Source organism: Lepisosteus oculatus, chromosome 25 (assembly GCF_040954835.1).
Source record: "Lepisosteus oculatus isolate fLepOcu1 chromosome 25, fLepOcu1.hap2, whole genome shotgun sequence".
Classification (NCBI taxonomy): Eukaryota; Metazoa; Chordata; class Actinopteri; order Semionotiformes; family Lepisosteidae; genus Lepisosteus; species Lepisosteus oculatus.
Window position 1 is genome coordinate 9066069 of NC_090720.1, and position 13932 is coordinate 9080000.

At 49.5% G+C, this 13932-nt stretch overlaps 1 protein-coding gene across 7 annotated transcripts in view; it reads right to left on the bottom strand.

Moving 5' to 3' along the window:
• Positions 1–13932, bottom strand: part of LOC102695504 (pleckstrin homology domain-containing family G member 5) — a 101177-nt gene that overhangs the window by 85256 nt on the left and 1989 nt on the right. For 4 of the 7 annotated variants that reach the window (XM_069183605.1, XM_069183603.1, XM_015336915.2 and 1 more), the window contains exon 1: positions 2221–2350. The exons of the other annotated variants lie outside the window; for them this stretch is intronic. In XM_069183605.1, the coding sequence (XP_069039706.1) occupies positions 2221–2350 (130 nt within the window). Of the gene's footprint in view, positions 1–2220; positions 2351–13932 lie in introns of those variants that run through there. 7 annotated transcript variants of the gene reach the window in all.

Sequence of the window (13932 nt, forward strand, 5' to 3'; positions counted from 1 at the left end):
CCCTAGGAAGCACGCTCAAAAGAACACCAAAAATTGCAGATTTTGTTCCACCAAGATTTAAGATTTAAGATCCAGTGCACGTCCGATTTCTGTAAAATGGATGTTTTGACAGATCCCAATGCAGAGGTGCAGAGTGCAATAGGGCATCATGAGATTTCTTAAATCAAACGTGTTGCCAAGAGGCCACGCCATGCAACAGAGACATACGTTTATAGTCCCGGCACTTTGTTCAGTGAGAACAAAGCTGATTCCAGAGTAAAGAATGCCAACGAGGGCACTGTGTGTCGACTTGGCTGCCCAAATGGAAAGAGACGTTTTCCCAGGAGCCAGAACGCTCCATCACGAGGGGTAGTTCTCCCTAATTACAGCAAAGAGGAGCGGGATCAAAGCTGGCCTGCGGTGCTGCACGTCACCTTCACGCTGAGGTCCGACGAGGATAATGTATTCTAACCCGCGCAATTTGGGAATGACTCGAGAAGGACTCGGACGTGACACCGCGCTGACCACTCATACGGAGCTCACGATCTCACACACACACACACACACACAGACCGTCTGACAGAAATGGCAGTTTTGGCTCTGCTGTCCCAACACTCTTGACGCAAAAGCGACGCAGTCGAGAAAGGGAGAATGAAAACCCCTGAAATGTCAGCGAGATCTCAGCGCAGCGAAGATGCCAGATTGGGACTGGATTGCTGGTGGCTCCTCTCACATGCATTAACATGGCTGCAGGCAACAGCTGTGTTGTGCTTATCACCCCTCTTCAGGCTCTCCACCCGATTTCTGTGCTTACGACTTCACAGTACAGCACAGCCGGGGTTTATACAGGTGGGAATGCTATTGGCATCGGAAGGGTTAAACTCTGCTCTCCCCTCTCCTAATAATGGCCTCTTGCCAAGACCGTATGAGCCTCTGCTGCATTTCAAACACACTGACACTAAGCACTCTAATTCGCCGTTAAACTAAGCACTTCCTCAATTGGAAATATTTCACATCAGCCACCATTAATGTCAGCTTTTACAATCTCTCCTCTTTCCACTTACCTACCTTCACCAAAACCTCTTAAAACAGCTCAAGCTTTAAAAGCATAAGTCGTTTTTTTAATAAATCAAATGATATTCTATTTTAATATCAAAGTCAGGCCCCCCTCCAATGTCTGTGTAGTTGTGCACACTCAAGATAGCTTTAAAAGTTACGGGTTGTTTTCTCCCCCCCCCAAACTTTCTCCCTCGTTATCATTCGCCAAATGCCGTTCATCTGAAACTCTGAAGGAGGTGGAAGTGGGGAAAAAAAAACTCTCTCTCTCACACCTTAGCTCACTTACTAAACTTGCAGCATTACTTGCAGAATAAAGCAGCAAAATGTAGCCTTGGCTCTCAAACACTGAAAAAGACTGGCAAGACACCTATCTGGAGATGTTTCTCTCTTGTATGGCCTGATCTACAACTCCACAAGCCCAACAAGTCCAGGTGAATGCTACACACACTGATGGTGGTGGAGGGGATCCCCATTACCTGTAAATCGCTTTGAGTGGAGTGTCCAGAAAAGAGCTATAGAAGTGTAAGCAATTATTATCATTATTAACAAACTCACCCCGGTATCTCATGTGCTTCTATCCACTTATTCCATCTGGGCATTCTTCTGAAGGACCTCCCTGGTACACTGAACTCAATACCACGACTCGTCTAGGTATTTGGAGTATTAGCCCGACTCGGAGAAACTAACATGTCTGTTCCACTGTTGATGCTTAGATTTCTCCATGAGGGACCTCAAATGCCGGCGGACGCACGAAGGTGCCGGAGCCAGACCTCGTCTAACCTTTGCAAAGCTCTGAAGACCGTCATCAGGCTCCCCCCTCCGCCATTGCCTGCCAAGGACCCGGCCAGTTCAGCTCTTTCAAAGAGCCGAGACCTCCAGCCCTGAGGGGAGTCTGCCCCCCCCCTCCGCCCGAACTCCGGACCTCCTTGAAGGCTTTTCAATGGCTCCTTTACAATGCCGACAATGCAGAATCCACGGCGGGTTACGCCCGTGCCCCATGGGGGATCCTTTGTAGACGTTTATCTGCCTGAAATGATGTCTGGAGCATCCCCCCACCCCACCTCCGCCTCATTTACTAAAATTCCCCAAGGGCCATGAAAACCGTCCCCACCCCCAGACCTCTAGAGGCCTGTCCCTGCTTCTCGCCCCCCCGAGCCCCCCAGCCTCGCCCCCGGGTCTTACCGCACAGGTCGTGGATGACATCCAGAGAAGAGGCCCAGGCGTAGCGCTCGGCCCCCAGCCCCAGCTCCGTCAGCGAGGTGGGCAGGGTCTCCAGCTCGTACGCGCCCCGTTTCTTCCAGTACAGGAACATCCCGGCGCGGGGGGACCCCCAAAACAGGCCTCGGAGCCGGCTCCCCCGCCACCCCCCTGAGAAGCTACCCTCCGCGCCCCCCCCGACGACAGCTCAGCTCCTCCCCCCCCTGAGCTCAGCCCTGCCTCGAAAAGAAGGCTCCTCTCGGACTCCGAGAACCACCACAGACATCTCTATAACACCTCGCTCCTAGATGCCCCAGTGCACCCTGAAATCAGTTTCCCTTCGGGAGTCTGCAAAGTCACTCAATGGAGACCAGCATCCCCATCCTAGCCAGTGCTGCTCCAGTGAAGACAGATCTGACTGGCACCCCAAAAAACTCCTACAATACCCTAAACCCCACACACAACACCTCCACAACACCACCAGCAACCCTGCTTTGCTAGAACCTCACATCTCTCCTTTCGGTTCCTAGTCAACTATTGACGCTCTCAGATGTTAGAGCTGACCTCAAGCTTCCAGACACAAATCGCGAAACACTTTCTTTCCTTGCCTGTTCCTCTCAGACTGTCGGCCGACCAGCCCTCCAGTTCCTCTCAAACACGACTAGCTTCTACAGACTCAGCAGAAAAAAACGTTCACTGCAGAGCCGCCGCGAAAACCCTCAACTACTGTTTCCTCTTTTTCTTGATTCTCCTTCCCTTCTTTGGGACGGGGAAGCGGCTCATCTCTGTCCCAGTGAGGGATCTTTCTGCTAAAACACACAGAATGGCAGTTTATTCTGTTCCAGCGCTAACTGCCTGCACTTGGAGTTTGGAAACTCTGCAGTGAAGATCTGAGCAGCGTTGCTGCTGTGGGCACCGTCAAGCAGGGGAAGGATTATGGGGGCAGCCGACCCACACCGTCAGACAAGTGCTGTATTCATGCCGCGGTGAGGTGCATGCTGGGATGGGCGGCCTGGGCCAATGACTTTGGGACTTGGCGACACAAAGCTCCCATTTAACACCCCTCCTACAGAGATTATGAACTTTCTTTATGTTTGGGAATGGACACCGCAAACTGTAAAAGCCTGACATTTTTCTGCATATATTATATGCTGTTCTTTATTTATGGGGCCATTTTATTTATTTTATGAATTCATTGTCTTCTTAACAGCTGGCTTTGGCGAGTTGTTTTTTGAAGGACATCGGGGAAAAGCTTTAACCCGCGAGATGACGGACAGGGAGTTGTCAGTCACGCAGAATGTGGATTTAAAGGGGGGGGAAGAGGACCCAGCGCCCATCTCTGAGGGAAAGCTTTTAACGGAGTCACTGCTTTCTAGGAAGGTGCTCTGTTGTGCGTTTGTGGTGTCCTGTTGGAACGTGACTCAGATGCTGCTCCTCACAGAAGGTTTGGGTGGTAATCGAAAGTAAAAAGTAACTGACTGGCAAACTCTCACTCCATACTGTAAGTACTGTAAGGAGTTCAAGCCCTTTTGAAGTTGAGGGGACCCATGGCTTGATAAAGCTGTCAGCGGGTGATGGGTCATTTCAGGCTCGTGAACTCATTCCAAAGACATCTGCATTGACAGACAAGATAAAATCATATCAAATACAGTTTTCTCTTCTGCTTAATCAGAACAGTCTGCGGGAAAGCGGCAGCTCACAAAACCTGGAACGGATCAGACCGCTGTGCTGCTGGACCGATGCCTGTGCTGCTGAAGCTGCTGAAGACAGGCTGCCCTGCCAGGGAGGCGAGGGGGGGGGGTCCGCTCCCAGCAGGGGGGGCCAGCCACACAGACCGGTCTGCTGCGGAACGGCCGCGGAGAAACAGGGGAGTTCAATTCTCACAAGAGGGAGGCAGCGCACCAATGCCACCAGAGGGGGGAAAAAACAGCGTTCTTATTTCAAGACGACAAATTAGAGGCTAAGGTAGGAGCCACGTCACTCGACTGTACTCAGCAGGCCTCGGCAGACATATGGTAGTGATCTGAAACAGCCTGCAGGAGCACAGAGCTTGATGTTAATGAAGAGGCTGGCTGGACAGCCTGAGAACACAGGGCTCATTTCCTCTTCGTGTACAGCACATAAAGGGAACATTGAAGTGGGCGGAGGGCTGGAGCGGGCTCTTCAAAGAGCCGGCTGGGCTCGGGCCGGTCTGTCCTGGGCCAGGGTGCGCCCTGAGCCAGAACAGAGCCGTCATCTGGACACCAGCCCCCGGAGGGGCAGCTGAGCTACAGCGCTGACGGGAGCACGGGCACTATAGCCCAGAGACGCACTAGACGGTCTCGGCAAGGACAAGCAGAAGAACTGCACCCGAAATCTCAACCCCAGAAAAATAAGGGACCGCCTAGGTTAGGCTACATGATAATAATCCAGGCCAGGTTAAAAACCTTCACTTTAATGGCCTCACAAAACACCCCGTAAATTTCGCCAGGACCTCAAACAACAGCAGCAGATAAAGAAACTTCGTCAGCCAGCCCCTGCCGTCCAGCTCGGAGTCTTCTGCAGCTTTAGTAACTCACAGTGCCCTGGCTCTGGCAGGTCAACTCCTCTCTTTTTATCTCGTAGTTCTCCCCCCCAGTTCTCTCCTTTTGGCCGCAGTGAGACTTCGGCCTGTGGGTTTGGGCAGTGTGCAGCCCCAGTCCCTGGACGCTCTGCAGTGTTGTTGTTGTTCCCATGTGGAGATGGGAAGGGACAAAGAAAGGTTCTTATTTGTTCCCAGATATTCAGAGCCATTATGAGACCAGACTCCTGAACTTTCACTCCAAACTACGCATGATGAAGAACAGAATACCCCCCACTCGGGCAACAAAAATAATTGCTTCTTATTATCTTTCAATAAAAGTTAAATACGGACAAAGATGAGCTAATTGAAAACAAATGATCATTTACAAAGGAGACCTGAAGACCCATTTATTAAGCACCGGAACTTACTCGAGCAATGGGAGAGAAGCACCTTGCTGAAGAGCACAAGGGCAGTGTCCCGTCTGGGATCTGAACCTGCAACCCTCCAGCATGGAGTTCGGAGCCCTGCTGCCAGAGACAAGGCAAGTGGCTCAGAACTAGTGGCTCATCAGGTTGGGTCTCATCCCAGTGTACAGCTGGGTGGAGTGAAGCAAGGGACAACACATCTCACCCAAGGGGCTCCGCAGGAATGCCTGCGGCAGGACCTCGAACCCACAGCCTTCTGCTCTGGAGCATGCTACTTCACGCTACCTCTGCCTGCTCGCTCGGCCGAGGCTTTCAACTCAAGACAGCGAACGAGGAGTGAGAGCCTCACAGTAGGACCCTGGCATTGCATCTCATCCAAAGACCAGAGTAAGGACTCGAGAAAATATGGAACCAACCCTTCCCAGCCCTCGTCGACCTCCCTCTTCTTCCCTGACTCCAGGAGTCAGGGGCAGGAGGGTAGCGTTCACGGGGAGACAACAGAAGGCAAAGATGGCTCCAAAATAAACGTGCAGAGTGCGTGTAAGAAGCAGAGAAATATAAGGTAACAATTGGCTTGAATGTCACAAGGGAGGGGCGATCACCCTCTTGGAGGTCAAGAGATCTGCTGTCTATATTACAGTCTAACAACCATACCCAAGGCAACTCGCACCAGCGGTCCAAGACAGCTACCACCAGAGGCTGAAGACTCTACAAGGGTTCAAATCTCACAGCTCACCATTAACCCTTTAACTGCAGGGGCGGTATCTGGCCGTTTCAGGCACTTACTTCACTGCGCTCATAAGAGAATGCTAATATTCTGTCTTTTACGTACTGTTGCTTAGCTACATCCTGATGTCCTACGCAGTTCAGAAACTGCAACAAGGGCGAAAAATGCCCAAGGCTGCTGTCTTGATGTGTGTAGCTTCAAAAAAATCATCTTCAAAAAGGAACTAGCTGTGACAGAAGGAAACGTGACTATTAAATACCACTTCAGTTGCACATTTACTGATTTCCAAAGTGTGCAAACTGTTGACAAAAGTGTTTTCATTGCTGTTAAAATAACTTATGTGCTAAAGAGAACAAAGGCCTTGGCCCCCAGAAGTCAAGTTATTTCACAACTGCTCGGAACCAGCCGTTTTCTCAGCAGTTTCACAGAGCAAATACACCTTGGATGACCTTCCTCCGAGCCGAGAGACCTTTACAGAAGAGTTCTGCCCGCTGTTGGTTGTGTTCGCCCTGCAACATCATGGATATTGTCAGCTGCCACTGCTGTCTGGCACCACCTGGGCTCAGTTCCAGTACTGTCCAGATGCCAATAAAATACTTTGACAAGCCTGCTGCACTGGGATCCAGCTCACTTCACTCTGCCACTTGAACCTAGTCTAACTCACCCACCACAGATGCTCATCGGGACAGGTTTAGATCAATCTGAGATGGAGGCACCCTGCTGCAAACGGTAATGTATTTTCAGGTGTCCACTTCATAGCCTTAAAACTCAATTTCATCAAGAGTCATGAAGAAATCAGCTGCCAAAAGCTTTCCTCTGGCTACCGAACACAATGGTGCCTTGATAACCAAAAAAGCTATTCATGAAGACATATTCTATCAGAGGTTCTCTTTGTTTCCTAAAAAGATTAATGCACTGGATTTCCTAATTGAAAAACCAATTAAATAGTACAGTTAATTAATTTTAAGTAGCATCTTTTCATGGCCAGTAACCTCTCCAGACAGTTGACACATACTTATAAAACACTACAGTACATTTAAAAAGTAAATTTAAGCCATTAAGGCTAGCAATCTTATCTGATTCCTCTAATGTTCATTAAGCATTCCAAGATGCTTGGGAGGGGTACCTCTGCCTGCGTACACCCTGACCTATGTAACCTCACAGGTTAGAAGTAAAACAATGGACATGGGCTATCAAGGTCTGAATAAATACTGTGTAGAAAGTGTGACATGACTGTCTCTCATCAGATTGTAACTGTGACTAAAACGTGCAATCTGTGAAGAGATGTTTTGCTGTCGGGAAGGGCAGGGATATTTATAAACAGTGTTTTCTGGGAAAAGAAGGACAGCGCAATATTTCCTGACTCTCTTAACTAATCCAAGATGTACTCTACAACCTCAAAGAAGCCACCCTATTAATTAGCCCTGGAACGCTCTTTTGAACGCAAAACCCCAAGCGTAGTCAGAAAAGGGATTGAGCTGCTCCCCCTGGTTGTTATGAGTGCGTGGGGCCTTAATTAAATGACTAACTACCACACAGTCTTGTCCTCATCCTGGGACACTTGCGCCACACTGACCACTTCCTGTGTGGCACGCTGGACTCGGATAAGACACTCAAAGCCTTGAGCACCAACCAGAAAACAGCATCTTCTGCAATAACATTCCCTACAGCAGCTATAGAAATTTTAATTCACAAATTCAGATGCAGAGACACATAGGGACAGACTGACACCCCACTCCCCCTACACTAGAGAAACATGCTTCCATTTCTTCTAAACCCAATGGGTCTGCAGCCCCTCTCCTTGGGCTACAATCACACACACACAGCAACGATGTCATCCACATGTCCTTTCACAGAAAGTCTGGGACATCCGGTAGGAGGAACACTTTGATTCTCTGCTACCAACCTCTGCCACATGCTGCACCCTTAAACAGGCTGTGCTGGCTGCAGGTTTTGGAAAGGAGAGGGAGCAAAAAAAGAACCAGAGTCACAAAGGACTCTAGAGATTTTTTTCCTGCTTGATATTTCGAAGTTGATAAAGGTTTAATCACTCACAAGACCAGATGCAAAGAGTATTTGTTGTTGTTATCCAGATTAAGAGCCTTAAGGGCTAAAATGCCTAGCCTTATATATTTTTGTGGGAGGAAACCCATGTGAACACGAGACAAGCATAATCCACACAGATAGTACCCCAGGAAATGAACCCAGGGCACTAGTGCTGCAAGGCAACAATACTAACCACTATGCCACCTTTCCACCCGCCTCATCTATTCATATTTTCTATAATTTTGTGAGTAATATTCAATGAATTTATACATTCGTTTGACAATCAGTGTATTCTGCCTTTTTTTTAACACTCTTCAGCAACATCACAGACTGTCTCAAGGATGAGAAGACGGACAAATTTCAGACATGAGATACATGTTTCTTTTCTCCTACAGATTTACCTTCAGGAAAGAAGTTAGTCAGGAAAGAGGACGGAGAGCCAAGATTGGCACAATTTGCATGGATGAACAGATAACTGCTGACATAAAGCACCAAACATTTAAAACACTTAGGCTGATGAAAATATGCTAAAGTTGAATAAAGAGTTAATACATATAATAACATGCTCCATGCAACAGTTACATTGTTATTGGCAGGAAAGATCATGTTTTTAATGGATCCTATCCAGGGGGCACTCGTTATAGAGACCTTACGTAAATGATCAAGCAATTATTCTGACACCACAGTTTGGCAGTGAGCTTATGAGCTGCACAAAAGCAAAAACCCAACTCGTTTGGGGTAGGTACCTGCAGTTACTTCACAAGCGCTTGCCTGACAACAGCAAAGAGTCAGAAGAAAGCAGCATGCTAACGATAAACGAGCACTTCTTCCTATTTTCCACCCAAAGATAAAAAATTCAGACCATACAGGGTTAAAAGGGGCAGTTTTGCACGTGGCAGGGGTGTGGAGGAGTGCTTGAAACCCACAGATCCCAGTTCCTTCTCCGTTTTCTGGGGCTGTGTCCTGAATGCCGGATCACGAGGTGGGGGAAAGAGACGAGAGGGGATATCGAACACGACCGGGCGACAGAGCAGCATCTGAGCCGGGGGACGGAGGGGCCGAGGCCTGTGAAAGGCTCGAGGCCAGAGAAGGCCCAGGGCCCAGTCTCCTACAGCGTCCCAGGGCTCACCCCTCTGAGAAGACTGGCCACTGGCATGTGAATGAATACAACCACTGCTTGAGACAACACAGTAACCCCTTCACTCCTGCTTCCCACTGGAAGCAAACGCTCTCCTCTGTTCTCTCTTTTCAAAGCCAACGGCTCTTAATTTACACTGACAGTACACCTCTGGAGATGTGTGTATAAACTGAGGGAAACGGTCATCAGTTATATTAAGCAATGAATTACCGTAGACTACTTGTGTATTCAAATGCTGCTTAGAACATGAATCACGACAAACGGAAAAGGATTTTTAACAAGGGCTCCAGCCTTTCAAGTCGTCTCATTTCTAGCTCAACAAAAACCGTAGAAAATGAAACAAACTGGTTTTAAAACGGGCTGGAACTCCTTTTATGAAAATGATGCTTTCTCTGCGATGGGCTGGCGTCTTGTCCTGGGTGACTTGAACTGGCGCCAGCTGTTTGCCGAGTTAAGCTCCAGCTTCCCCCTGACCCCCTACTGGATAAAGCCGTTTAGAAAATGGAAGGACAGATGGACATCATGCTTTCCTACAGTATTTTAAACACCTATAACCTGCCCGGGAGCCGAACGGGCTAGTCCGTACAGCCGCTGTGTTCCTACGGGTGGTACAATCTGTGCAAGTTCAAACATCAAAAAAAACAATCGGAGTGCGTGAAAAAAAAATGACATCAACACAGAGAAAGATCTAAAAAAAATATTCAGCAGTTTCTACTTTCAACCACAGATGAACGTGTTGACTTCAAAGGTGGCAATTAGACGCAAGAATATGAGGTCATAGAGATTTGTTATGAACAGAAAGTTTTCCAAGTCTGTTCACTGCACTTCCAAAGATGTTTCGCTATGCACCAAGCCAGTATCGGGCTTGTACTATCCCACAGAAATGGCTCAAAGAGCTCGATGAGTGACAGACCGCTATCTGATTCCGTCTGAATTGAGTTTTCACAGATTCTTGCAGCTAAATTATTTAACGGGCTTGGATGGAATGTTTAAACACGCAGAGAGAGAGAGAGGAACGGGCCCATGTGTCCTGCCTTAGTCTGCTGCACCTGCAAGGAGAGTTGAAAGTTTGACTGGAGAGGTGTTTAAGAGCAACAGCCGCCGGCCGGCCTGTGTGGTTTTGTGGTTTTCCAGGGTAGGTTCGGAGCTACGGCCACGTCGTCCCTGTTCTGTCATTTCGGCACATCCGGGGCAGGAAAGCGTACCGCGCGCCGCGGGACCAGCGGAGAGGAGAAGGAGAGGAGTAGGGGAGGATCCGCAGGGGGTGTGAAGGCAGAGAGGAGGGGAACAGGAGGGTGGACAGGACCTGTGCTTCAGACAGGCAGACAGGGACATCTGGCCAGGGATTAAGACAGCATGTTTGAAGGGGGATTAAGAGCCCCAGCCTGAGAATCCAAGGAATTAAAGGCAGCCTAGTATCCTCTCCCAGATTACAGGCTTTCCTGCACTTCTGTACAGGCCAGTTGTAGATTAGCAGAAGATTACGTTCCCAGCAGCGCAGCCCTGGGGGCAGGAAAGAGGCGCCGGGACCGTCTGTCGGCAGTCACGGGCCGGGGACGAGCGGGAGATCGCAGGGCGTTCCAGCTCCCCCCCTTTAATGACAGCGTTCTCCGGAGAGACCCCCCCCCCCCACACACACACACACCTGCCTTCTTGAAAACAGGCATCCAAGGACATTGCCATGCAGAAACTGCAATGCTGCTGCCAATAATTAAATATTGCAAGAGCTGGTCTCAGCAGGCACGGTTAAGGCGGCGCTGCTGATGAGAGTGCGGCCGATCACTGCATGAGATGGCTAATCTGAACTGCCCGGCTCCAGGGACTTTTCGAGAGACCCGCAGGGCTGTCTCTCCAGCTCCTCTGGTCCCGTGGTGAGGATATACAACTCATTTTAAAAAGGCAAGAGCGTGGGCATCCCATGCCCCCATCGCAGCGGAGAGGGAGCTCCTGCTGGGCTCCTGTGATCTGCTCCTGCCTGTGCCGGCGGCACGGCTCACCGGAGCTGCCCGCAGCGGCGAGGCCTGGGGTTCCTCTGGCGCAGGTGTGCCAACACCCTGGCACAGCCGCTCAGCCTGCGACCCCCCTGGCAGCGGCTCATCCCCTGCTGGTGCCGCACAAGTCCCCCATCACGAAAAGCAGACGGCTTTCAGCGAATCAACAGTCTTGGGGGTCTATTCAAGTGTGGACTGAGGCTGTACACCCTGACAGCTGTTCTGTTAAAGTACTCTGGGAACATCCCCAAGAAAGAGGCAAACATTATTTCCCCCCACTTGAAAAACAATTAAAAACAGCTGAATCGAAGACGCTTATTCCTACATTTTTAGTTTCTCCAGCACATCTGAATATACCAAACTGTCGACTAAATGTGGATCTGCTGCCTTCAGCTCCGAACTGCAGTCTGTGTGTCAATGTCAGGCCCACTGTAGCCTCCCTGCCTGCCTCACACCCAGGTTCAATCAGGGGCCCATCTGACAGGCGCTGACTTCTTCACCAAGCCCCGATGGCCACTCTCCACTGGGAAGGAGGAAAAAAAAACACCAAAAAGCGCTGGACTGGGAACTCGCAATGTGCAGCTGAGGCCAAGTTTCGACCAGATCTGCCTGGAAAAAAAAATCATCTGCCTGCTGTCTCCTCGGAGAAGTGACCAAAATGTTTGGCCAGACGGAGATAAAGCACTGAGATTTCTGCACATCAGCTGTCATTAGTTATTATTCTCATCACCCTTGACAATCAAGGGCAGATGACTAGTTAAGACGCTGGAATGTGATTAAGATCAATGAAGCGGTCACGACAATGTGGAGATTTTCCCTTCTGCTCTTCCTCTTCTCCCCGCAGAGCTCATCAACACAAGATTGTGCCGGTGTGCTGTATTGCAGAGCGAACAGTGCCTCTCTAACGCATCCCCACAATTCCCCATCTGAGGAGCTGAGTAACCGTTTCACAAAGCGCAGATTTGGATGAAGTCTGGGTCTCATACTACTGGACATGAGTAATACCAGTCTGCCCTCACCAGCGCTCACACAGCAGCTCAAGCAGGACTGGAGATCAGTTGTCCGATGCTGCTTCCTCATGCCCGAGCCTAATTTCCAAGCCAGACTTTCCAAGCTACCAAACTCAAACCAACCCAGGCTTAGAGCTAGGTACGGTACATGATTCACTTTTAACTACCTAAGTGGGCTGCACCGTTTTAAAACACAAACACCAGCTAAAATGGTTCCAAAATATTAAAAACCAACACGTGAACTGTCGTATTGTCTAGGTTTTGTGATTTGTATTGTTATTGGGAGAAGAAAAGAGATGAGCGTCACATTTTCTGAATAATTTGACTGACGTTTTTGTCTAAGCGTACTTAGATTTGTACTCGTATATACAGATGGGGTATTTTACTGAAGCCCCTTGGGTTAAGGACTGGCGCAGGGTTAGCACTGCGGCCTCACTGCACAGGCGCCTGCTGGGTTCACTGTCAGTCCTGGGGTGCTGTCTGTGTGTCCTCCCCATGTCCACAGGGGTTTAGAGATAGGGCTGCTCCAGTTTTCTCCCATAGTGCGTAGGCGTACTGGTAAGTTCACTGGGTTCTGGGAAAACTAGCCCTGTTGTGTGTGTGTGTGTGCATGTCGGTGTCTCCCTGCGATGCACTGGTGTCCTGTCCAGAGCGTAGCCTGCCTTGTGCCCGGTGCTGACCAGGATAGTCTAAGGCTACCCAGTGACCCTGAACTGGATAAAGTGGCCAGGAGGTGGATGGATTGAAACGGAGTTAAGGACCTTTCTCATGACTAGGGCAGCAGCAGCAGCACTCCACTCAGGACTCAAACCCACAGCCATCCTCTCCAGATGGCTGTGGATTGGCGTGGTGAATGTGTCCTGCCCGCAGCTCTCCGTTTGGCAGCTGTCCTCTCGGCCTCTCACCCTCTCACCCCTGCCATGACAACACTTCCACATCCTCAGCGCAGCCTCGGTGCTGCACAAGGCCCAGCCGCAGTGTTTCCAGCTTGTTTGAGCGGGCTCCCTTGTGTGCCCCGTGTTTTGTTCCAGGCAACATCTCATTGGTTTTTCATTTTAACTCGCTTGTAGTTCCCAGGCAGTGGCAGGAGAAGTTATATGAAGCCCATTTTGGTTTAAAAACCTTCAAATCCCGAGTTTAAGGCAAAAAAAACAGTGCTGGACAGAGCTTTCCACAGGTGACTCCACAATGATAGTATACAGCTCCTCACCCACCCCACTGGTGTCTCTGATGATCATTCCACGGTGCAGGTCACTGATCGTCTCTCACCACCCAGTCACGCCCCTGGCCAGCCTAACCTGTTCACAGCAAATATCTGGTTTAACCACAGTGGGCAATGCTCTGTAAAACTCAACTGTCTTTTTTTTCCTCAGTCAGCAAATCACAGAAATAGCTGCTAAAGGAAAGAAAACAAGAGTGAGAGAGAGAGAGGAAAACCAAATTTCCTCTTGGAGAGCAGCTCTGCTCCACAAGCTTTTTTCAGGCTGAGACCAAGCCCGGCGTTCAAACCCGAACAAGCTTTATTAAGGAGACTTTAATGAACACGACAAAGCCCTTGCTTTGCTTGCCGGAACAACTCAAGGCTCAGATCTGGGGAGCTTTCCTGAAAAGATCCAAATCAAAGGAAAATCTTAAAACGTTCCTCCGCTGGATTCAAAATCGGCCTTTCTCAAGTCTCATTAGAGCTCTTAACCAAACCACAACACAGGCAGGATGTAAAAGCCTCCCGGGTGCCAGGAACACAGATACCAATTTAACCTGCTCCAGCGCAGTGATTTCCCGAACCAGAATAAGCTTAATTAGCTGATTGCTGGGCAG